Raw genomic sequence first — 27,057 nt, 5'->3', positions numbered from 1 at the left:
CCATTCCTGTCCTCTACTGAGGTATACTGCTCCTCAGGTAGACCAGATGGAGCGCCAGATATTACCCTGGTCAACAGTGTACGTAAATTAAGTTGATAAAAGCTTACGTGGACAGGACCTGACAATGTGTACTTTTCAAAATCCCCTAATGATGTGTGAGATTCTGGAAGCCACTGGTTTTGAACATCTGATCTCACTTTTTAATGCAAGGGCCTGACTGCATTTTTAATGCAAGAGTTTGCTTTTGTGGTATCCATCCAATGCCTGAATTCCTCACAATAGTCCTGCCCTGCAGCCCTCCAACCTAGGTTTTCAATACTTCTGGTAGAGTAGTCTCTCTAATACAGCCTATTCTGATACTGGATTAGTATAACATCCTAATTTGCTTTTTTCTTCTTTAAATAGAATTGTGGCATCTTTTCTGTGTAGATTCCACCCCAGTGGTCCTAATTCTTAAAAAAATGTGAATTGTTTGCACAATTGATCATACAAACCCAACAACCAAGAAACATTAATAATTGTCTTCTGTACTTTACTAAACACTTTGTGTTTAATATATTTTAAATTATAAAGAAATTACAAGGAACTCCTAAAAAATTTAATACAAAAATATTACAAGTTAGGACAAATAAGCATTGAGATATGACATTTATGAAGAAACATGCAGAAAAAGTAGCATAGGGTTAACATTTCATTGTTGACAGAGGGCTTTGGTACAGCAGAGAAAAGAACTACTGTCTTTTAGAACTACTATGCATAGTGTCTTTTCCTCCACTGCATTTTGCAAATGAATATATTGGGGAAAAGTAAACTTTACTATGTATTATAATAGGTAAGAAATGTGATCCACTGTAAAGTATATGGACTATGAAATTAAAAATAACACTTTCTATATGGCTACTCAAATTGATTTGTTTTACCTCAAGCTTATATAGATTATAACCCTTAGTAGTCCACCACTTTTTGAAAAAGTGCAAAATGTAGAATATTATGAATCTATGCCATGCAACAAAAGTTAACCCTTTTAAAATTAAAGGCTGTCAGCAAGTTCTAGCAACTGCAGTAGCTTATCATTTAATACAACATGACAAGTCTATGCCTCTATTAGTTTCTGGATATGGAAGGGAAAGGTAGAAGACCTGGAGAATGTAAGATTTTAAAGGACAAACGAAAACAAAAAATATGCTCAATAATTCTTTAAAAAAGTTCCTAACTGTAAAGGAGTTGGGATTAATTAAAACTGGAAGATGCCCAGTATCTCTCCTCATAGGTTATAAGGTTTGTTAGCAACATAAGCAACTAGCTAAGGAAGAAAGTTCCTAAATTATAATAGGTTTATATGAAGAAAAAAATATCATTAAGGAAGTTGAGCATTGTGCCCTAAAAAAATCTTCAGCAACATATACATTGTTTTGTGCTCAACTGCATGCTAAGCAAATGAATCTGTGGTCTCTTCTAGTTTATGTGAAACAATGTCCTTTAGATAGAATACTGATCTTTCAAAATAATTCAAAAGTAATTGTTATTCTTTAGCTGATTAAATGCTCTATTATTCTTTAATAAAAATAGTAAATAACCCCTTCATTTAAAAATCTTATCTCCTGTGGGAAGTAATAAAATAGTAAAATTTGTAATTTAATCTATGGGCTTAAAGTATATATCTTGGAAAACAATATATTTATGAAAATCAGTGGTTTGGGGTCTAATGGCAGTTGTTATTGGTAACATGGGCATGGGAAAGAACAGACATGTTTTATGTTATGAAGGCTAACTTAGAGCAAGAAAGTTCATTCTACAATAGCACATCAGAGGAGTAAATGCAATTAAATGTAAACAGGGAAGAGCATCCCTCTCTCTTTACTTGACTAGTAAACGGTCTATACAAACTACATAGATATCAAAGGTTTTATATATTTACACAGCCAACATAATATCAAAATATATTTTATTCTGGACCTCTTTCAGATCTGATTCAAATTACAGTTGTCAAAGCAATACAATGAACGGGAAACTCCAACAACAACAGAAAATGTGCCTAAAAGGATAAGGTCATCAGGGACAAAATCATTGTGATGTGGAACCAAAATACATCGTAAGTGTAATTAACATGGTCCAGGACAGCACAGAACATCTATATCAGTCTTCCTTACACAATAATCGTGAAAACTGAACAATAAAGTTCTTTAACATGTACAAAAACTGTCATGGGCTGGTTTACACTTTTACAACAGTTTTAAAGTTAACTGGATAACTAAAGAAATGATGCAGACATTTTAATCCAGTGCTATAGGTAGGCTCACAGAATTAGACCCAAAGGATTTGTAAAATCAAAATTAGAACAATATAGCTACAATGTCAAAGTCAGGAAAGAAGAAAATTACTTCTGTATTCAGGGATTACAGAGCTACAAAATGTAGTCTGTGTTTTTTGTTTTTAATGAGATGGGTAAATACATCAGACTAGAAACAACATGCAGAATGTTTTTTTGAACTCATCCAGAAACTCCAAAGAAAACATGGAACAGATTACTAGAAAGAAAAAAACATATGCCCTATTCACCCTGCTTCAACACTGTCAACGTAAAGGCAGAAATAAAGAATGCTATTAGTATTTCAGAACTACTGATAAAAGACATCGAATTTCTAAATCAGTGTATTAAAAAAGTGAACACTTCCTCTTTTTTCTCTCTTCTACATTTAACTAGAATCATGTTTACAAAAAATTGATATTGAATGTGATGCTTCAGAGCTACTACAGGAAGGAGTAATTCCTAACTTCTCTAACCTCCTTCCATCCCTGCTGATTCAGAAGGAAAAAAACTAAAATAAAACAAAAAATCAACCAGGGTCTCTTGTAGATTTGCTGCTATTCCCCACAATGTTGGCATTTGCTGCCATGCCACAATGTTGGTCCACTGAAATAAAATTTCTGTGGAAACTGTCAACAGTAATTCACCAACCCCAAGTACCATCCTTAGCATGTTAGAGCGCAGGTTCTTTACCGATGTACAGTGTGCTTAGAAAATGAAAACTGTTTTAGAAAGAGCAAACAGCACTGCATTTGAGATCTATTTTTCTTGTTTACCTAGTAAACCAACATTTTTGCCCACAAAAGGCCAGTCATTTGTGATTCCTTTAAATAGCAAAAATGCATACTCCTCCTCAGGTCTCTACTCAATAGTACTTTACATCACTCCAACAAAATCTTTCTACATAAACAGATAGCTCCTTAAAAATAGTACTCTCTCATTAAATCTAATTTGACAGAAAGAAGTTTAAGGAAAAAAGGAGCGCTTTATAAGCTAAGTGAAAAAGTACAAATCTTTGGCCTTTCTCTTGACATTTTTATATGTCAAAAAGCAAAAAACCTTCATGTAATTCAATCTAATGATTACTTTTTGCACCATAATTTGTTTTTTACACCACAAAAGGAGGCACTTTCAGTATTTGTAAAAGGTGTTTAATCTTAAAATATACTGAGAGAACAATTACCTAAAAGAGAATTCAGTACACTCTAAGACCTATTAGGAAATTAAAGGTTACCACTTTTACGTCATTTGAAAGTCAATGATGGTACCCAATCAATGACAGGAAACAGGGATTGGAACAAACATAAGAATTTACAGGATTTCCTATGTGGAAAAGAAAAAAAGATATTCCTTTTTGATATTTAAGAGTGATAGCTGCTCTTTTTCTTTACTCTATTTTAACCAATGAATATTCTATTCATTCAAGTTTTCCTTTCTATTTTTCCTTATGTTAAGTTTCTTACAGTAGCTTATACAACAATAACATATAATGAATACCATAGAAATCTACTGGAATCTGCTGATCTTCAGGAGTAAGTTCTCAGAAAAAGGACAGAAGGAAAAATGAGCAACAACCTCAAATAAAGAACTTTACAGGCTATGAAACTTGGTCTCTTACAATCATGTTACTGCTCAAACTGGAGGCCATCTTACTCTGTCTACTGGAGCAGCATCGTGGCACATCAGCAGGCAATGATGACACTGAGAACAGCAGCAAAAGTCAGCAACTTCATGCTCATGAAGTACCCACGCCTACAAAATGGACACCGTTTGGATAGAGTTTACATTTAAAAGACCCAAGACTTCAGGATAATAAAGCTCTGTATTTATAATCTTTTATATGTGCTATTGTGGCTATTGTGGCTATTATGCTTAAGTAAAATAGCTAAAGATTAAAAAAAACACAACAAAAGATGACAATACCATAAAAATGTAGCTGTCTATTTTGGCAGCTATACCGCCAAACTTCTTGACTATTTTTAAACAGCTGGGGAAAAAAGTCAATAACTGTATGCAATGAATAAGCTGTCCATATCAAAATACAAAAAGTACTATCAATAATCACCTCTGACTTTCAGATTTAAATTCAGTGCAATTGACAAATGCATCGCTAAAGGAAAATGCAGCTTAAACATACTCAAAACATTTGTGTCTATTCCTGGGAGCACATTTAAAAATTATTGCACAGATTTTAAATTTTTTATTTATTTATTTTTAAAACAACAACAGAGGTCAACCACAGATGTGGACCTCCAGCAATAAAAGCAGGATTTTCAAGTGCCAGATACTCAGCGTATTAGGTTTCCTACATAAGACACAGGGTAATAGTTCTAAGTATCTATAATGTGATCCAAACCCTAAAAACAGCTGGCACAAAACCATCATGAATGACTGCCTCTCTGGATGTCAATTCTAAAAAATATTATTACAGTATCATATTCCCCACTAAGAACAACTGGGGTATATAGAGCAATGTGTCATGGAATTAAGTGTATTTATTCTCTTTACCAATAGCAAATGCTACCCTACCTTAGTGAAACTAAGACTTGCTTCAATCAATGCTATTTTGTAAAAATAGAAAAATAACAGATGCTGAAAATCAAAGCTGCATTTCTTGGGTTAAATCAGTTTCTACTTAAACTTAAAACACAGGTTAAAATTTTAGAAGTAAAGGCCTCAAAATAATTAGTGACGGAAATAGTGTTATAAATTTGCTACGCTTAATAATAAGCAATTCCTTAATTAAATTCTTTGAGATATAAATTTGATTATTCTTATCAAAATTGACACTTCTGGATTAATCATGGCAAACCCTGTTAATCACACACACATAAACATAGCCCCATGCTATCATTTGTAAATTCTGTATATTTTAGCTTCTAGCTGCTTGAGCACAAGAGGAGGTCTGATCTGATACCGCTATCATTAAGAAATACTTGGTATTATTAACAGAGTAAAAGACATGATATAGTAGTGATTACTCGGAAAAAAAATAGCAGCTTGAATCTATGTATAGTTGAAAAAACGTAGTCCCAAGTACCACATATGCAGAGTCAGAGCAGCAGGGCGGTTAGTGCAATTCATTTTGTCTTTCTAAATTCTGAATCACAGCTATTTAAAAACACCTTGAAGCAAGTCTTTTTGTTTTAAAGATTGTTTTTAAACTAAGGTAGCAAACATTTTGCCATGTAATGGCAGTGTTATATGCCGTTATCTTGCTTTGTATAAAGAAAAAAAACGAGAGATTTTTAATACTGGAGCTTGGTTACATTACATACTTAAGCTTCTACACAGAATGATGGATACTTTGAGAAGCTAATCCTTATCCAGAAACATTTTAATCTCTTAAAAAACAAAGCAAAACAAACAAACAAACAAACAAAAAACCCAAACCTACTTTGCTCCTTTTCACAATAGTGCACATTTTAACCATAATTCAGTTATGGCTACAAAAACATCTGAAGATATTTTTTATGCATCTTCTCTATGGTATTCAAAAAAGATATTTGTGCCCTTCTTCTATTCTTTAATTGGCAGAAATATGTCCCCAAAAAAGAAACTATTGCATTTCAGCCACATCACAAAAAAAAAAAAAAAAAAAAAGCATAACAGAAAACAGAGCATAATACCCTTTTACTGATGTGTCTTACAAACTGACATGACCAAAGTCATATATTTTCATTTAATTTCCAATTCCCCCTTCCACAACATGCACCAACTGAATATATGCTCTGGGAGCCATAAAATGTACCAAACATCTATCTCTTCAAAAGAATTCAGTAAAATATTTTTAAGAATTTTTTGTTTAAAAGGTGAAAAAAATATAAACAAGAAACTGACTCACTCCCTTACTTCATGCATCCATAAACTAAACCAAAAACAAAGTTTAAAAGCAAGAACAAACTACTGCTGCAAGTTTTTTAAGTCCATTTTCTCTGTACATACAAACTGCTCAACTACTGAAGGGAAAAAGAATATAATCCATGGTGTCTGCTGATTCAAAGGGAGAAACAAGGCTGTCATTAGTATCCAAAAACTGGTACATGTATGGGCTGCTTTTATAACGCATAGTTCTTTCTCTCTTCTGTTTTTTATATCCAAAACTTCTAAATGCTATTTTAGGGGCACAGCAGATTAGATTCCAGCACTTGGTGAACAGAATTCACAAGCTGTAACAAAATTCCGTTGATCTTCAGGGTGCAATTTTGTTTATACACAATGTATATATTTCTTTTAGATTTGGCTGTAGTGGACTGGCCATGGTTCAAGTGGGACTATAGCAGTACATGGGTCAGGGACAGTCATTTTGGCTATGTACACATTCATAGTCGGTCCATGGCTTCCAACTAGTAGCGCTATTTCCGAAGGTCTAATACACAAACCTGTAAGAAATTAAAATAACCAATGTGTTAAGAATTTCATCGCACATTTTTAATTTAACTTTTCTAGAGTACAGTTTGGAATCTATTTCTTACCTCCAAGTTTTTACTAAACTGGTAGAGCAACATTAATCATGGCAATTGGCACTTACCCAACAGAAATCAGATCAATCAAAAAGCAGATGGCAGAAACCACCATAGGCTGATACTAGAGGAAGAACCATGGATAAAATTTCCAAGATTTACTATCTATTAATTAAAAAGTAAGAAAAATATGCTCAAAATAGACCATTTCCTATCTCTTGACCCTTAATGCAAGATACTCCCTTACTTCATGCATCCATAAACTAAACCAAAAACAAAGTTTTGCAGATTATATTAAGCCATAGCTTCAGTAAAGAGCTAATGGCTATACCCTTTCCATCTTTCCTTTGCTGTTGGAGCTTTGTGAACAATAACTAGTATTTCTGTAAAGAGCTGGCCAACCTCACCCTGAAAGTCTCTCAATACCACACATTTCTCAGTGCAGGAGTAGAATGCCTCTACTTCCCCTTCCTGGGCCATCAACACTCTTCTGCAGGAAGAGCACGTAAAACAGGCATTAGAAGTTCCAATCTCTCACACGGTCTACGTGAAAAACAACTCTATTTCTTGACTGTGAAGATATTTTTTGGCAGATAGACTGAACTATGTTTACTTCATTATTCGAATGAAATGAACAAGAGAAGTATATAGCTTACATTAGAAAAGCTCAATACTGTATCACAGAATTTATTTTGAACAGTTTTGCAGTCACTATCACAATAATTAGCCTCATTTATTTTACTACGCTTATACACGGCTGCCCCCACCAACAAACACCCATACACCCACCACTTGGAAAACACATTATTATACTTACTGAACCATCTGATGCACTGGCTCCCACTTTGTCTCCTGCTGCATTCCAGCAAACTTCAAAAATTCCACCTGTTCCCCTATAGCTGTGAACTAGAGCACCTGTCTAAAAAAATGAAAAACGGATTCTTAAAAACAGTAACATATACAATAAATCCAAATATTAAGGTAAAATATTATATGGCTTTATTTCAGAGACTAGGATCTGGCTTCAACTCCAAAATAAATACAAGCTCTAAAAAACCAGAAATGTGATATGATGATAATCTGCTCTCGACAGAATACACACATACTACACATCCAGTTTCTCTAGTACTGATAACCATTCTTCGCTAAGGAATCTAATGATGACTAGAAGTAAGCATTCAATGTATGACTTGAAATAAATTTTTGTTGTGTTGAAAGATGTATGAGTTTGGCGAACATGTAGAGAAAAAAAATTAAGTTAGAATTTCTCTGACAAAGCATCCTTATAAACTAAGGAAGAAAATTCCAGCGCTCTAAGTCTGCTAGTTACTGCAGATTACTGAGAAGCTCCTAAACTAGGGGGTTATAAAATAAGCTAAAAAGAGAGTACATTATTCTGGAAAAATGTTATAATTAACAAAAAGAAAAATACCAGGAAATCTAACAATTTTATCATCAACTGAGCTAAATCACAGTATAACTACATTATTTTATTCCTTCAGCAATGAAAACCAAATCATTCAGCTGCCACTGAATAATTAAAACTCAGTACAGAAACATGTTCTCTTAGGAAAGTAGTGGTTAAACAGGGCAAAGGTCATAGGTTCTGCTGTGAGAAATTGGAAAACCATGAAAAATAGGCTTCTGGTGTTCTGCCTCGACAAACCAGAAATTACCTCTCAGCTTTATGGTGACCTTAAAGGTCAGACCAGAGGTAGCAGGTCTGCCAAAAACAACACAGCAGCACGACATGCACCTTGTCATCACTAAGCTAGAAGACTGCTTCCCCTTCAACGTCAGCCTGGTAATACTGTGCAACACTGCTCCAGGGGTCATATTAGGGAGGCGCAACTGCATTTCCCCACCCCTGCCTAAAATCCCTCACAATTTAAGACATTAATGAGAATGTAATGATAACGAGTAGTGGTTCTTGAGTATAATTCTATGGTTAATTAGGAGAGAAAGGAGTGGTACCCACAAAATCTAAAAACTGCTAATGGAAAGTAAAATCTTCAGGACCATCAACTTTAGGTTTATTTAAAAAACCAAAACTTACTTTCAAAAGCACCTACTAATTTCTAAGTTGAGTCAGGCTATAACTAAAACCAAAATAGCATGGTCAACAAGCCGGAGATAGGCACTAATAAAGGCCAACAGATATTAGCATCCATAGCAGACTTCAGTAATTGTCAAATGCTTAGTAACATATATAGGTAATGAAAGAAAAAAACTAGCTGAATATATGACAAAAGGATAACTTTCTCCTGCATTAAAAACTCACTAGATGCATTTTATTATTTTCAAACTTAAAAAAAGTAAAATGGTACTTCATAGCACCTCAGAATAAATTAAGAAAACAGGTCCTCATAAAGAAATTTTCAAACTTTACTGAAGGAAGAAAGTGAAAGGGACTTGCGAAGTTACAATAATTAATTAAAAGGTATATACAAATGAAACACAAGAGAATCTATGTGTAAGCTACATGAGAACTTGGTATACAAAAGAAGTGGCATCACAAAACAGATGAAGGGATAGTAACAGTGCTAAGACAGCTGGCTATCCATATAGGAAGACAAAATTAGATCTTTATCTCACACCATATATATAAACTACTTCCAAGGGAGTTAAAAATATAAATGAAAAATAAAACAGTGGGAATACAAAATCAAAGAAACATAGTATTTTTATTCACAAAAAAATCTGAAGGGGAATGAAAAAGACACTAAGAAAAATAGTTACCTGTAGGGGACCAAGAAAGGAATGGGAGCAAGACTTCTCAGTATATTTTTTACTGTTTTTGGATTTTTGAGGGAGCATTTCAATGTATCACTTTATCAAAAATAATACTTGAAAATGATTACCTATGCAAAATAGTCTATAACCATTTATGATGGTCAGCTACACAAAAAATCCAGAACCCCAAAATAATTTACAACTATGTGTATAAACCACCAGCAAAGATCTGATCATTGAAGCAGTGGGGGGACCCAGTGACTGCTGGTAAAGAATCAGTACATGGAACACAAAAACTAAAACATGAGAAGATAAAATTTAAAAAAAAATTAAAGCTGTTTCTTCCACTTTCAGGAAAGGATCTTTTACCATGGTCTCTAAAAAATTAGTACAGTTTTAAGTTTGCTTTAGATAAATTACTGTGTTTAGTCATAAAATCTGGTCCTTTAGTACTTTTTTTTTTACTACTCATATACAGCCCAAAGACAATTCTTTACAAAATAAATAAATTTTATCATTTATCTACAAAAATGCATCTTAAATTATTTTTAATTTTATGTATGCAAACTGTTGAACAAAAATAAAGTAATCTAAATATATTTCTAAGTTCTGCTCTGTATTATGAAAATGGAACTTCAATTGGTTCGATCCTTACTTGGGTATAGATTCCAAAAAGAGTACTCATTTAAAAACTAAGAATTGAATTTATGTTACAAAAGGAATGACAACCAAAAAGGAGAATATCTGTACAGGCAAATGCTTCTTACTAAATATAAGAGTACATTTGACTATTTAAATAACCCAGACATACCTGTGTGTTCCAGATGTGTACACATTTGTCAAAAGAACCACTGGCCAGATATCTGCCATCAGGACTGAAAGCTACACTGTACACAGGCTCTTGGTGTTTTGTTAAAGTGTGGATGCAAATTCCTCGGTCTACATCCCACAGTCTGACAGTAGAGTCAAAGGATGCACTGATAAAGGAGGAAAACAAAGGTCTTATGAGTGATGAAATACTCTCAGCCCCACCCCCGGTCTATAATATTCAACCATTCCTAGTTAACTAGCCACAAATTCCTTAGGATAAGCAGATTAGCTATTAGGAAGTGTTCTGGAAACAAAGCTATTTGGAGAAAAGGCAGCTTAAAGGCATCTCAAAGTCCCTGAATTGGAAAACATACATGAGCTAATTCACTGTGTTCTTCTGCTCTTTAAATAATTCCCTTATATTGATCAATGGTTTTGAATTGTATTCACTATATTTTTAACTTTTTTCCTAAATATGAAAGAAATTTTACTGCACTATGCCTCAATTACTTGGGTTTTAATTAATATATCAGTAAATATTGGCTATCTTCACATATAAAAATCTATTATGACCTGAAATAATAATAAAACTCTGCATTTAAAAGTTTCTATTAAAGAAAATATTCCTTGCAGGATACATTCCCATTTCATGGAATCTTTCCTAATTTTCTGCTGTATTTATTTTAAGTTTTATTTGTAGAAGACTAATAAAAGGAAGAGTAAAACAGAAGTATTACCTTGCTAACATAAGATTGGCATTTGGATTATTTGTCCCTGGCCCTGTTGGACTCCATTTGATAGTATAAATTTCTTTATTATGTGCTTGCAAATCGTGGACACAATTGTCTTGTTTCATACTCCATATCTAAGCAAAAAAGAAAAATTAATTGTTTTCCCACACAACTGGTAAAATACTACTCTGCCAGTCCACAGTATAAGTGGTAATCAGAACAATGATTACAGAGATCAAGGGAATATTTGCAAGTTAATTAAAATGTAATAGAATAAATTTAATATTTATCTCTCTTTTAAAAATGACAAATTAGCTGTAAGTTCTTCCAAATACTGACTCAGGACTGAATCAACTGTAGTTTTAGGATTACTTTGATAGTTTCAAATAGTACAAACTTCAACATTCAGTAAGTTCCTTTGGTAATGATTCTAAAACTTAAAGACATTAATTTTTTTTTTGAGTGAAAGACATTAATTTTTATGTTGTCCCTTAAATAAAAGATGTACACAGATTCCTCTTAGAATTTAGAATTAGGAAATTTTTTGCAATGGAGACAGGAAAAGAGATAAGCCACTTACGGATAATGCGATTCATGTATGACACCAAAACAAAGGCAATAAAAAACAAAAAAGCCAAGTGGGACCACATAAAATGAGAAGTTCTTTTCAGCAAAAGAAACAACCAAAAAGTAAAAAGGGAACCTACACAATGGGAGAAGATATATGTAAACCATGTATCTGATAAGGGGTTAATTTCTAAATATATAAGAACTCCTTCAAGTCAATAGCAAAAACCCCCAAACCCAGTTTTAAAAAAGGGCAAAGAACCTGAATAGATGTTTCTCCAAAGATGATATACAAACAGCTAACAGGTATATGAAAAGATGCTCAATGTCACTAATCAGGGCAATGCAAATCAAAACTATAATGATTCATACCTATTAGGATGGCCATTATAAAATAAAGACAATAAATGTTGTCAAGGATGTGGAGAAATTGGAACTCTTGTTACACTGTTATGGGAATCCAAAATTAGTATAGCTGATATGAAAAGCAGTATGAAGGTTTCTCACTAGGACTACCATATGATCCAGTAGTTACACTTGTGAGTATTTATCCAGAAGAACTGAAATCAGGATCTTCATGAGGTACCTGCACTCCTTTGTTCGTTGCAGCATTATTCACAAAAGCCAAGATATGTAAATAACCTAAGTATCCATCAAAAGATGAATGGATAAGAAAATGTGGTGTATACATAAAATGGATTATTACTGAGTCTTAAAAAAGAAGGAAACTTGTAATTTGTGAAAACCTGGATGAATCTTATGGACAAATAAGGCATGTGATTCCATTTATGTGAGGTTATCTAAGAGTCAAACTCACAGAAGCAAAGAAAAGAATAATGCTTACCAAGCACTGGGGGAGGGGAGGGAGAGGAAGCATTGCTAATCAATGAGTATAAAATATCAGTTCTACAGATAATGCTGTACAACATTGTGCCTGTAGATAACACCGTGTTGTACACTTAGAAATCTGTTAATGAAGTAGATCTCATGTTAAGCATTCTTACCACAATGAAATAAAATTCTTTTTAATGATTAGTACAGTACAAACCATGAAAAGCAACAAAGCAATAATTAAAGTTAAATGATAAATAGAGAAAAGGCCTTTCTACAGTGGAAAACATGCCTATATACATATATAAAGTTTTATTATCTTTGAGCAAAAATTAAGTGAAAACTACACAGAGTACTTCTGGCAAAAACCATTCACTAAAGACATGGGGGAAATCTTGCCAAACTCAAATACCAAACCCAACTGGACTTCACATTTTTGTGATATTTGACAGGTAACAAAACAAAATCATGTTTCTGTATGTTAGATATGTATAACTCCATGTAAATAAACCCAAAAGGTTTATTTCCAAACCTTATGTCATTTGACCTTTCAATAGCATTAGCACTGTTGACCACTCCTATCCATCATCTCCCTTGAAATTATTCTCTACACGCTCACTTTTCACTTGGGTCAATTCCTTGTGAGTTTCCCTTTGGAAACTCATTCCTCTTGAGCTGGTAATTGTTGGAGATTAAGACTTTTCTTTTTAAAGGTTTCCTTCTCTTCTTACTTAAATGCTCTTCCTACATCATTTTGCCCATGCCCATGGCTTTGAATGGCCACCTATCTGTAGAGAATTCCCACATTTTATGGCAAGCTTAGAGTTCTCCTCTGAGCATCAGACCCACCTAGCACCTCCTGCACTTCCATGACTCAAAAGAGTTCAAGGTTGACTTGGTCTCCTCACTTACCCACTGCTCCCTAGTCTGAGAAATGGCTCCACTACCTTGAGTTTCTGCTATAGAATTCTAGGACCTTTTACTGTTCCTTAGAACAAAGAAAAGCTCTCTAACACTTTCTGATTCAAACTTATCTCTGTAGCTGCAACTCAAGCCATGACATGACACTAGACTCTATCTAGCCTCTGGCCTTCTTTCCTTTCCTCATATGTGCCATACTCTATTCCAGAAGGTTTTTCATTTTTATGAGTGTATGAACATCCATGCAAAGTAAACTCAGAGTCAAAAACATTAAGAAAACATTTTTACTAGCAGCGTTTTTTGCAGGGGAGCCCAGACTTGGGAAAAACTGTCTGTCTAACTAAAAACACATAGTTAATGAAAAACAAAAACAAAAACATACCAGGTTACCTTTGTATCGGGTTACATTTAGTCTGTTCCTAAGAGGAGGAAAAGCAGTTTTTCCTCATGATGACATCTCTAAGGGCACTGGCATTGCAGAGTTAAGGATAAAATTATTTTTAATAGACTGAGGAAAGGCCTTAAAAGGTTTGTACTTTTGAGGCTTAGCATTAGGTCATTCTTTATCTCAAAATGCTCATTTTCTTTAACTGTGGTATGTAATGTGTGTAGGTACAAGGTGCTGGTTTTGCTGTAAGTCACAGAAGAAGAATATAAATTCAAATTGAGATGTGGATGCTGGCATGTCAAGCAGGCTCACTCACCAACTAGGCTATTCTCTGCTATACATCAGTTTCCCAGCAAGGTAAGGACAAGCATTCACATTACAGAAAAAGCAAGTTAATACAATTCATTCCAGTCAAATCCACAAATGGTACAAAGATCTTTTGTTACTTATTAGTCAGATTTTACTTGTGCAAACTAATTGTACCAACACATGGCTTTCTAATAGCAAAGACAATTTATAACAGCACATTTCTGAGTATCTTAATTCCCATCACATGGCCATCCTTTTATATAGAATTTACATTATTTTAGTTATATTGGGTAGAATTTGTTACATTCAAACATTTGTAATGCCTCAAAAAAGAAAATATAAAAACAATGATTAACCAAAAGTCAGTCCTCATACAGTTCTGAAATGTAAGAGAGATGTTCTAAATGATATTAAAATGGCCAGAGCATTAAAATGGCACATCCACCTCATTTCTCTTCACTATCCGAATTACCTTCAAAGTCATGTCATCAGAACAGGAGGCCAGGAGATTGCCAGTTGGGTCCCATTTGATAGCATTTACTTCATTCTAAAAATAACAGTAAATATTCACATTTTCATTTGATAGATTGGGTTGCTCTTTGGATATTAAACATACATACTTCAAAACTACTCAGAAACATTACTTATTCACCATAATACCTTTAAAGATGGGGAGGGGGAGAGGGAGGTTTCTCACCGTGTGTCCCTGGAATGTTTTAATAGGTCTGTCTTGTCCTAATTTACAGACATGAATGCACATATCTGTACTACAAGAAGCAAAGGTGTTGTTGCTCTGCCAATCAACATCCAATGCTGGTGCTGAAAGGGAAAAAAGGCTAGGTTTGTATTCATTCCACAACGACTGAAATCTAGGCACTTTAGTTTTCAAAACATGACTGATCATTAAGTATGTTAATAGGAACTTAGTCATTTTACTTTACACTTTCTAAGATATAAATAGTATTTTAAAAAACGTATAGTATCTAGGTATCACAAACGTTAATAAATTTCAGTTTACTTGTGTTTATATGAGACACAGCCTGACAGAGAGTACACTGATTTGGTATCAGTTTATGGTTCCTAGGAAGCTGATCTGTTAATCACTAGGATTATGATTTCTCATTTGTAAAATGGTAAAATTAACCATGATGCTATACTTCCTTTTATTTCTAAAATTCTGTGAGTGTTCAATAACAAGCAGCCTTGGTTCTGCCACTCCCTATCTAATGGACCTTAAGCAAGTCACTTAATCTCTCATGCTATTTTTCTCATCTATAATAATGGAATAAAACCTTTATGCTTAGTACACAGAGATACTGCCTTGATGGGTATGGAAAGTACTTTGTAAATTACCAGTTAGATAAACGTTATACTGAGTAAGTATCAATTCCATTATCTACTCAACTGATAAATGGAATATTGCAAATGATTCCCAAATATATTTCCTTCTAAGTGATCCTTGCCAAGTATCTCTTAAAATCTATCACTGAATTTAAAACTTCAGAGACCCTAAATATGACTGGCACTTAATACTTATTTTTAGCTCCGATATGATTAAAGATTCTTTCATTTCCCGCTGCTGCAAGATACAAAGGCACTCTATATTTAGCAGTGTAGATTAAGGTAATGACAGCAAATAATTAGGTTAGGCAGTAGAAACACACCCAGAACACTGGACTTAGACCGAGGTAGACAAGGAATAGCCCATTAGCCAAGAAACTCAATTGAATTGTGTGTGTGTGTCAAGACATACATGACCAAAAGAATACCTGTAAATGTGAAAATTGTATCAGATTCAAATTTTAGTGTCCTTATAAAACTGTATCAAAACCCAGCCAAATTCAGTATTATCTACGGTTGCTTTTGCACTACAAGGACAGACCTGACTCTGTGGCTTACAAAGCCTAAAGAAGTTAATTTTTGGCCCTTTACAGAACAAGTTTACCACGGGGAGCAAAAAGAAGAGACAAGAAGAAAAGCAGGAAGACTAAAGTTAAGCTGTATCCTCACTAGAGATATAAAGCATTTAATAAAGGAGGTTAGAACTGGTGTCTCTGGGAAGGAAAAAAAACAAAGCCTCTCCCTCACTAAGCATACTGTAAATATAATAGTAATGGCTATATTGAGACTAAACATATTATAAGTAAGTGTTTTGAGCACTGTTAGACTGATAAGCCAAGGAGTATGTCATGTGTGAGAGCTTGCAACTATGGAAGGAACAGCAAAAAGAAAGAGAATGAAAAAATCAAAATATTTATGACTCGAAGGAAATTTAATCAGGACTTTCAAAACTATAACAAGACATTAAAAAAAGACAAAGGATGACAAGCAACAGTGGAACTAATTTCATTAACTGGCTGAGGACAAATGGGAAGCAAAAATCTAAAATCCTCAGAGTAGCTCTAGAAAGCTAATGGTAGTAATATATGACCAGTTACAGAAGGACTAGTTTTTGGGGTATTTCTACAATGAAAAACCAGGCGTCAGGACACTAGCTGGACTGAGTCAGTAAAGCAAAGTAATACAAGGTGGAAAAAGAAATGTTTAACAGAAACTTACTATGGAGGAGGTAGGATAAGGATCCCTATTTTATCCTCTCCCCAAGCAGCCTTATGAAAAACACAGTGGAATATACATGAAAATATTAACATAAATTCCACCTTTTGTACAAAATTTTCAAATTATGAGAATTCCCACCAGACTAAAAAAATAACCAAGTGTTCCATAATTTTAGAGCTACCAAGAGAGTAAACTGCAGGCTGTATTTCTAACTATGGTCATGAGGCTGCAGGAATTTAGGCAGCTTCTGTTCTCTCCCCTCCCTCACAGACCTTCTTTGCCGGTGCAGTGTGTCAAATACCCAGCTTCTGAGTGCTTTGCAGCTAAGGGCTCCCAGGGCCAAGCCTTCTGAGAACTCACCTGCTCTGCTGCTGTCAATGTACTCCCCAAGGGGGCTGGTGGCATGTGATGGCTGCAGCAGGGGGGGCCTCTTAGAAAACCTAACATCCTTTTTCAAGACTGGAAAAACTGAGGTGTAATAAGCCCTTCAGAGCCCTGTCTGGATCAGGCTGGGACTGAGCCATCTTCATCAGGAAATGCTCCCTTCCTTGGCCCTTCCCTCTTTCCCATTCTGCTTCTCTCAATTTCTCACTTGCTTCTCCTGGGAGGGTTTCCTCAACAAGCCATGTCTCTGAAATGTTGAGCTTAAGGTGTGCTTCTCAAAGACTCCAACTTAAATCAACCAGTAAACAAAAATACAAGCCAACCTTCATCCAGCACCATGAGAACTCTGCTGCCGTTTGTGTGCATCGTGACTTCTCAGAGCACAGTAGATGATTGTCCTGTTCATGTGTCACCTTGCGCTCAGGGTCCATGCCTTACCACACCCTGCCTCTACGTTCTACATCCAGTGAACTGACACTTGCGAATTACATATCCCAGCTTCTGTGCCAGCTGGTTACCGGATGGGTTTGTACAGTGGAAGACACTGTCAAGAGCCCAAGGTCAGGAGAGAGAGGACAGACAAGTTTGTTCTAATCACTCTTTCAGGCTGGGTCTCTGGCAGCGGCTGTGGTTGCTCCGTGGTGCCTGTGCTTGCCAGGCAGCCTCTCCTCTAAGGGTCCAGTTCCCACGGGCAAGCCAGGCTCTGTGCCCTACAGTCTTGGGTTTCCCATAGGCATGCTCTGGGTCACTGCACAGTCCTCCGTTTTTCACTATTCTAACACTTCTTGTGACTACCCTCTTATATTACATTCCCTTTCTTAGATTACCTGGTTTAGATTCTGTTTTTATGCCTGGAATCTAATTCAGTTACTACTACACTTTCATTTTGACATTAAAAATTATTACTTAAGATATCATTTCAAAAACAATTTTAACAAAGTGTTTCTTTGGTAAATAATTGTTGTAGTGTTAAGAAGTGGGAGAGAAAGGCCTGAAAAATCTAATTAATTTAGAAGGCAATTAAAGGTATAATAAAAATGCTATGAAAAAAGCTGAGTAACTTTCATTATGCAGCCGGGTTCTAATCTGGACAGAGTTGTCTGTAAAATACTATACAGGAGGCTGAGAAAGTAAGAAGTAACATTTAAACAAATACACCATTAGATTCAGAGCAAACAGAAACCATATAACCAGGTAAGAGTAACTGGGGGAAGATGGAAACCCTGCAACAGTTCTATGACTATGTCTTCTGTGATATGCATGGCTCCTAAGATACAATGGTTACAGACTGATATAATCTCAGTACACATACTCCTCACTTCTTATTTATTTCTAAAATAAATTGAGTCTAGGCAATAGAAATACATCAGGCTAGAAATACATCTCTAATATAGCATGTTTTTTAATATAGGTGATATGTGAGAGGTGTGTTTGTTACTACTGGTCTCATTTTATATAAGATAAAAGGCTAAGAAAAGTTTATTAATTTGCTCAGAGAAATATAATCTTTTAAAATACTAGAGCTAAGATTCAAATTTCTGTGTCCTCCAGTTCTGATCTGTTTTTGTTAACCTGTGCACCCTTCATAATTCAAAAAGGTAATTAACAAACCTATGAAGGAGAGAAAGGCATTTATAAATTCATTTGCTTATTTCATAAACAGCTTTATTAAGATATAACTCACCCATTTAAGGTGTATAATTAAATGGTTTTGGGTATATTATTAATTTTTGTTGTGCAACCACCACCACTATTTCCAAAATATTTCCATTATTTCAAGCAGAAACTCTGTAGCCATTAGCAGTAACTTCCATTTCCCCATCCCTCCAGCCTCTGATAACCTCTAATCTTAACTTTGTTTTTACCACTTTGCCTATTCTAGATATTTCATAAGTAGAATACTATTTGTCCTTTTGTGTCCGGTTTATTTCATTTAGCGTAATATATACAAGATTCATTGCTGCTGTAGCACATGTCAGAACCTCATTCCCTTCTACGGCTGAATAATAATCCACTGTATGTACAGTTCACATTTTGCTCATCCATTTATCTGTTGATGGACAATGGGTTGTTTCCAACTTTGGGCTGCTGTAAATAATACTGCTCTGAACACTGATGCACAGGAATCTGTTTAGTCCCTAGATTTCAATTCTTTTGGACATATACCTAGGAGAACCGGTGGGTCATATGGTAATTCTTTTTTTTTTTTTGGAGGGGGGTGTCTGTCAATTGTTTTCCACAGCTAGTAGGTACTTTACATACCTACTAGCAAAAGTTATAAGATTCTAATTTCTCCACATCCTTATGAACACTGTTTTTCTTTATTGCCATCTTAATAGATATTAAGTGTTAACTCATTTTAATTATCATCATGATTTATGCTTTATGGAAAAGTACATATGGGAGAAAAGATAGTACAGGAATAAAAATATGGTAACTTAAAAAGCATGGTAGACTTCCATTTCTGGAAGTCTAGTAATGGAATAATAGGGATAAAGTTACCTCTTGCCCAAAATAGCCAAAAAACATATAAAAATATATGAAATAACAATTCAAGACACTACACATAGGCAATAGAGGACAGTGTTCCCGAGAGAAGGGTGACCAACAATCTGGGAAAACAGTGTCCATGTCTTGGCACAGGGAAGAGGAATCTCTCTAAGCAGAAATCAGTAAAATTCAAATTGAAGAAACAAAGCTAAGAATCTGGAGAGACCAAGACGTCTAGAAACAGATTACTGGGAAGGAGAGAGCTAGGCAGACAGAGAATTCTAAAGATCTGCAGTGGATCTTATTCCATACACAGCCGAGTCCTAATCAGCACAAGTATGTGAAGATACAGAGACCGAAGAAAGAACCACTCAAAACGATTAAAAGAAACAATGCCTGGCACTCAAGGCTGGAATAGTGTCTACATCCCCCAATCAGACCAGAAAAACCTCGTGATTCAGGAACACTGGGTAGAGTGCACTTAAGGTTCTTGCCACAGTACTGGGACTAATCAGCCTTGCACTGCATGTAACACATGTTACAAGCAAAACCCAAAAGGATCAAACCATTTCCAAGTCATTTAAATGTGTCCTAGAACAAAGTTCACAAATACTTACAAGAATACAAAAATATCTAGCAACCAAAAAAGTAAAATTCACAATGTCTCACTTCTAATCATAACAAGACACTCAAAGATACAGGGAAGTATGACCAAAAGGAAAAGTCAAACCACGAAAACTGACCTAGAATAGATATAGATGTCACAATTAACAAAGGCATTAAAGCACTGGCAACTGTATATCATATATTCAAATGGTTAGGTAGAGACATGGAAGATGTAAAGAAATACCTAAATCAAATTTTTAGATATGAAAACTGATACATGTGAGAGGAAAAATAGCACTGGATGGGGTAAGCTGCAGATTAAATACTGTTAAGATCTGTGTACTTGAAAACAGCATAGAAATGATTCAAAATTTTTTTTAAATGGTGGGGGATGGGGTAGGGGAAGACTGAAGAAAACAAAAAACAGAAAGACAGAGCACCAGTGAATTGAGGGACATTAAGCAGATTAATAAACATGTGATCAAAATATGTTTTTTTAAAAAAAGGGGTGGAGGGGCATTCAAAAAATTAATGGTCAAAAACTTTCCAAATTTGAAGAAAATGGAACCACTAGAGATCCAAGAAACTCCAAGGACAAGAAACACGAAGAAAATTTTATCGAGGCACAACATATTCAAATTGTTAAAAATTAATTAAGGAGAAAATGATAAAAGCAGCCAGAGAAAATAAATTATGTACAGAGTAATAATGATGAAAATGGTAGAATTTCAAACTTAAAATACAAAAAGACAAAAGAGCAACATACTTTGCTTTGAAGTACAAGAAAAATAACTCTGCTAACCCCCAAATTCTATATACAATGAAAATACCTGTCAAAGATGAAGGCGAAATATTCATTCAGATACACAAAAGCTAAAAGAATTAATCATCATCAGGTCTGTGCTGTAAGAAACGTTAAAGTAGTTCAGGCAAAAAATAAATGATAACAGTTGGAAACAAATCTATGCAAAGGAATCAAGAACATTGGAAATTGTAACTTACATGGGTAAAAATTATTTTATTATTTAATCCTTTTAAAATAAAAGGGTACTTGAAAGTAGATGGTGGTAAGTTAAAGATGTGCACTACAAATCCTAGCGCAACCATTAAAATAAAAGATCTGCATTGAACAAACCACCAAAGAAGTAAAAAAGGTAACCATAAAAATATTCAATTAATCCAAATGGAGGCAGAACAAAGGAAAAGTAGGATATAACCACATCAATAATCACATTAAATGTAAATGGCCTAAATATTGGCATTATAGGATAGTTTGATATTGACTGAACAAGCAATATTTGCTGTCCACATAAAATATACTTTCAATATAAAAGAGATAAATAGATTGAAAGTAAAAGAATGACAAAATCTATACCATGTCAAGACTTATCAAGAGAAAACTGGAAAAGCTAAATTAAAATCAGACAAAATAGATTTCAGAGCACAGAAAATTAAATAGGAAAAATAAGGTCACCAACAAAATGATAAAGGGGTCAATTCAACAGGAGGACACAATATTCCTTATGTTCATGCCCCTATTAACATTGTTTCAAATACAGTAAACAAAAACTGACAGCATCAAAAGAAACAAACTGTTTCTAATTACTGTTGGTAATGTCAATATCCCTTCTTTCAGTTGATGGTATGAGCAGTCAGAAATTTCACAAAGGCTATAAAACATTTGTACATTAGCAAAAACTTAACCTAAATGGTATTCATAGGAACAGTGGAATTAAATTAAGAATCAGTACTACAAAGATCACTGGAAAATTCCCAAATACTCAGAAATCAATACATTTCCAAATAACCGAGGGGTCCAAGAGGAAATCAAAATTAAAGTATTCTGAACTAAATGAAAACATAACATAAAAAATAGAGGGATGGCATTAAGTAGTAGTTAAAGGTAAATTTATAGCGCTAAGTATTTATACTGGAAAAGCAGAAAGGGCTCAAATCAATGAAGAAAACAAAGATCAAATTAGACTGATATTAAAAGCATAAAAGAATAAATTAATAAATTATGGACTCCAATATTAATAATTCTGATCTTCAAGGGTTATTGTTAACAGTGCAGACAAGCCACAGACCGTATCTGTAAGACAGTATCTATAAACGTTTCATAAAGGACTTTCATAAAGGACTTCTCCAGAATATATAAAGAATCCACAAAACTCAAGAGAACAACAAAACTCAATACAAGGTCCAAAGGTTTGAACAGACACTTTATCAAAGAAGATCCACAGATGGTGAATAGGCAAAGGACAAGATGCAGTACCACCGTCAGTAGTTAAGAGACGCAAACTAACACCACAGTGAGATATTACTACACACTCACCAGAGTGTAAAAACATGACCATATAATCAAGTGTTGGAAAGGATATGGAGCAAATGGAATACCCATTGCTGCTGAGAACATAAACGACTTTGGAAAACAGTGTGGCAATTTTTAACAAAGTAAACATACCTACCATATGATCTAGCCATTCTATTCCTAGATATGTGCACAGGAGAAATGAAATCACAAGTCCATATAAAGGCATACACGAATGATGAATGTCGACAGCAGTTTTATTTATAAGAGCCCCCAAATGGAAACAACCCAAATTTGCTTTAAAGGGGAATGGATAAACAAACTGTGATATCGCCACATAATGGAATACTAGTCATCAATGGAAAAGAATGAAAAAATAATTAGGTACAGTGAAAAAAGCCAGACCAAAAAAGAATATGCATTATGTGATTCTATTTATATAATGTAAACTAATTTCTGGTGACATAAAGAGTATCAGTGGTTGTCGAGGGATGGAGGGGAGAGATCACAACTGGGCAAAAGGAAACTTCCAAAGGTAACAGATATTCATTGTTTTCAGTGTGTGTGTGGTGAACGGCATATACGTATGTCAAAAATCTATCAAATAGTGTAATTTACATATGCATAGTTCATTTTATGTCAATTATACCTCAACAAAGCTGTTTAAAAAAAGCAAAAAGAATGGTAAGAAAAAACACTGTGGGTAAAAAGCTTATTTACTTGTAAAAAGACTTCAGTAAGGACTAAAAGGGGTCATGTAAACAAAGAGCAACATCCCTAGTACAAACATGATTAATGAGTTCAGTGGTAGCCTATTAACAGTTCCACACACATATTCCAGTTTCCCATCTCTCCTAGGAGGTAGGAGAAACTTTTAGGTAGAACAGGCAGAGAATTCTATCTGTGTGAGGATTCGAAGCAAAGATGAAAAGAAGTAAAACAGGTAAACAAAAGCTGATGTGTACATGCCTATCAGCGTGGTAAGCTTCAGTATTGCTGAACTTTTTAATTGTTTGCAAAATTATGTTACCCAGATACTACAGAAAAATAATTTTGTACTTCATTTAGCTTTAGTCACACTAAATAAAGAGAAAAAAACAAGATGCCAGAAGCTGTAAATTTCATTTATAGGTGAATGCTCTATAACTTAGCTTTTTGTGAAAAGGTGTACCATAGATTTAAAAATAACCAGTTACCTTAGCCAGCCTCCCAATCAAAATTCTTCCCAAACACAACACAATTTTGAAAGCAGCAGTGAAACAGGTAGTACTGAAACCACTGTTCTAACAGTTGTTAGGCGTCTTGTTTCAGTTTAACATCAATTACTGTCACTGGAAACTCCTTGGAAGTAGGCACGAAGGCTCTAGGCTGCAAGGGAGTGCAGGTAGCAAAGTCCAGCCATCTGTGATGACCAGGTTGTATGCCCTGGTGCATGGCTATCACCAGGCAGAAGGAGCACAGTATTTTGAGGGTTAGTTTTACTGGTTTTAAGTATCAAATTATTTCTGAAAAGAGAAATCCATCTAAAGCACTAAAGTGCCAACAACACTGGGAAAGCCTATGTTTCATTTCTTGTACACAGGAGAACTGGTTTAAAAACATCCATCCAGAATGAGAAATGACAGCAATACCTAAATTTATAGAGATTTATACAGTATTTTCATATACATTATTTCATTTTATCCTCAGAAGAAATAGGTATTACTATTATTATCACCCCATTTACAGACAGAAAATGAGGCTCAGAAAGGTTAAATGACTTGCTCAGTCTTAAAGCTTGTTAAGTGGCCTGGAACTGACATTCAAACCTACACCTCCTGATTCAAAAATCTATATTCTTATCAGGCTGCAAATGTTTTTTTATGGTACATTTCACAGAAAACATTTGATGATATTCTGGTAATTAACTATCTAAAAGTCATGGAACATCAACTCCTCAAAGGACTAGTAACAAGACTGATATTTGATATTTTAAGACCTTAAATTTTATATGCTTTTAAAGCATATGCTCTTAAAGGCTTAATTAGAGAAATAAAAGGCAGCTCTGGTTCTCATGTAAACTGTGAAGATTTACCTGAATGAAAAGGAAACTGCTGCTTGGCTTCACCCGTGTGCGCATCCCAAATAATTGTAGTCTGAGAGGAAAAAAAAAAAATACATTGCTAAGAGGTTAAAGGAGTTTACCATAGACACATAAATTAGTTGCCTACCTGCATTAAAGCAATAGAAATGTCAGTACAGATTCACATTTTAACAGTCACTTTATCTGTTTTCGGGAGGGCGGCCAGCAGGGGAGACGACTATTAACAGTTTAATTTTTCCCTGGTGTTTTTTCATTAGTCAACTTACTTCAAATAACAATTACTGGTTGGCTACAAAGTACCAGACATTATATTAGATTGCTTAAGAAACTCCACTGCAATAGTGTCCTTAATGTAAGATTCTTACAGCTGTTTAACTATTAAGAGGCAAACCTTGGTTAATAAAAAGTAATCAGCTAATTCTTAATATTATGATGTTTAAAGCTCACATTTAATTTTGGCAATATTTAAAAGAATATCTCTCATACTACATCAAAGTAATGACATATAAATCCAATGGATATGTTCACAACTCCATTTTATACTCTCTCATCCCTGATTTTATAATTTAGGGGATGTAAAGAATTATACAGTAGCAGTAACTATTACCAGGGTTTTTCCCTCCTATTCCTGGCCTCCTCCACTTTTCTTCCCTTTTTTTCTACATTTTTTTATATCACACTTAGGTAATCATAAGCATGTACTTTCCTGGATAAGATCACCTTAAATCTGTATTAATATTGGAAGGTGTGGAAAAGCGGGTGACCTAAGAAGACTAAGGAGAAAGAAGGTCCTATTTTTAATTTGCTCATATTTACCAACTTAGGTGAAAAAAAGCTGAAAAGATCCTGCATTTCTTACACTTTCAATAAAGCACCAGGAGTTCAGTCCATTAGGACTGCTTTAAGATTTCCCATGGAATCCCTCCAGAGCCTTACTCACTGATGAGATCAACTAGCAACTGCGGAAGGGAACCAAAGAGTATGCAAGGTATGACATTCATTATGGCTCAAATTCCAGCAAAAATGAGGCGTGTCACACAGATAAAGAAGAAAAGGCATTCTGAAATAAGCAGATTCAGGAATGAGCTGATAGAAAATCTAAGAATATATTTTTATTACTGCCATAAATTCATACTCAAATTTCCCAAATATAAATTTTTATCATTATGTGATTAGGGGAAAAATATTACTTTCAATTATGTGCTATATACCATATTAACTTTTACACAACTTAGTTTTATGTTCTTTTTACCTTGTCTACTCCAGCACTTAAGATGAAGTTTCCTTTCTTATTCCATTTCAATGCAAATATAGGGCCTTTATGCTGCCCCAAGGTGCTAGCAAGGTTACCTATTATTCAAAAAGAATAACATTAAAATTACTTCAAGCTTTATGACTTGGGTCACAACAAATGAAAGGAAAAATGCTTCATTTACCATCTTTAGTCCATATTCTGGCAAACCCATCATATGAACCAGTTGCTAGAAGTGTACCTTCACTCTGTCAGAGAAACACATTTCTTTCAGTTACATAAACCAGACAGGGCATTTAACTGTTAGAATATTTTATATTTAAACCCTAGGTATAGCAGATACTTGACATTCTGTTTCAAAGCCTTTCAGTTCTGCCTAATTTTGAATGCCATCAAAGGCCTATGAAACACCCTTCAGTGCTGTGAAGATCGTGTTTTAACCGCATTTAGTCAGTAAAGCATTTTACCTTATATCCAAATCTGAAGAATGGTAAGAAATCCTCTGGAGCAGGACCATTATCACCCTATGCATGCTAAGGTATGCTGTATTCTTATAGATGCACATGACTAAAGATGGGGGTAGAGGGATTGGGAAGGACTTCAAAATAATAATCTTTTAATGATTTAATAGAAGTAAAGAGCATAATCTTTCAAAATATTTCACTATGATTCCAAGTTTTTATATGGTTCTCCCTGTAATCTTTTACTTTCTAAACAATGTGTGTGTGTGTGTGTGCATGTATGTGTGTATATGATCCAAACAGTACTACTGTTTTAAATGATCTGATTCTTCAATATCATGAATATTTCTTTTCCTTTGTTAATTCTTTCCCAATATGAAATCCTTTCTGATAAAAACCAACACAAGGCAAAGAGCCAGAAAAGTATACAGGCTGACTTTATAGTTAATGAAGTGAGTACAACTGCCTGGAACTACTTTACCACATGGAGAAATCCATCCCAATTTCTCTGATCTAATTCCCTTGCTGTGCCTTGCCTTGCCTTGATGAATGGTACAACGGAAGGACAGATGGAACTTTCTATGGAAGTGCAAGTTACAGAGTGCATGAACAAGACTACTGGGATAAGTAAATATTAGTGGAGACAGTGAATGAAATCCTGTCTTATTACTTTCCTGATGATTTTTGGTAGAGGCAAGGAAAACAAGATTGCCTTTTTCAGACCTCTCAAGCCATCCAGCTGTACAGGTAAGTGACAAACAAATGCTCATTCTGGGGGTTGTAGGCCCAGTCCTGCCAGGCTTTGGAAATAAATCCCTGTGGCTCTGAGGAAGGAGGAGCCATGCTGAAG

At 34.7% G+C, this 27,057-nt stretch overlaps 1 protein-coding gene across 5 annotated transcripts in view; it reads right to left on the bottom strand.

The window, feature by feature from the left end:
• Window positions 1-1,928: 1,928 nt before the first annotated feature.
• The window catches only part of TBL1XR1 (TBL1X/Y related 1), a 184,717-nt gene continuing 159,588 nt past the window's right edge, over window positions 1,929-27,057 (bottom strand). For all 5 annotated transcript variants that reach the window (XM_073232056.1, XM_073232055.1, XM_073232053.1 and 2 more), the window contains 9 exons: window positions 25,931-25,994; window positions 25,747-25,844; window positions 24,486-24,546; window positions 14,759-14,880; window positions 14,534-14,608; window positions 11,052-11,179; window positions 10,316-10,481; window positions 7,589-7,690; window positions 1,929-6,690 (listed from right to left, as the gene is read on the bottom strand). In XM_073232056.1, the coding sequence (XP_073088157.1) occupies window positions 6,664-6,690; window positions 7,589-7,690; window positions 10,316-10,481; window positions 11,052-11,179; window positions 14,534-14,608; window positions 14,759-14,880; window positions 24,486-24,546; window positions 25,747-25,844; window positions 25,931-25,994 (843 nt within the window). In that variant the 3' untranslated portion in view covers window positions 1,929-6,663. The remainder of the gene's footprint in view (window positions 6,691-7,588; window positions 7,691-10,315; window positions 10,482-11,051; window positions 11,180-14,533; window positions 14,609-14,758; window positions 14,881-24,485; window positions 24,547-25,746; window positions 25,845-25,930; window positions 25,995-27,057) is intronic.

The sequence above is a fragment of the Manis javanica genome, chromosome 3, assembly GCF_040802235.1.
Source record: "Manis javanica isolate MJ-LG chromosome 3, MJ_LKY, whole genome shotgun sequence".
NCBI classification, from domain to species: domain Eukaryota; kingdom Metazoa; phylum Chordata; class Mammalia; order Pholidota; family Manidae; genus Manis; species Manis javanica.
This window is presented reverse-complemented; position numbering and strand designations above follow the sequence as displayed.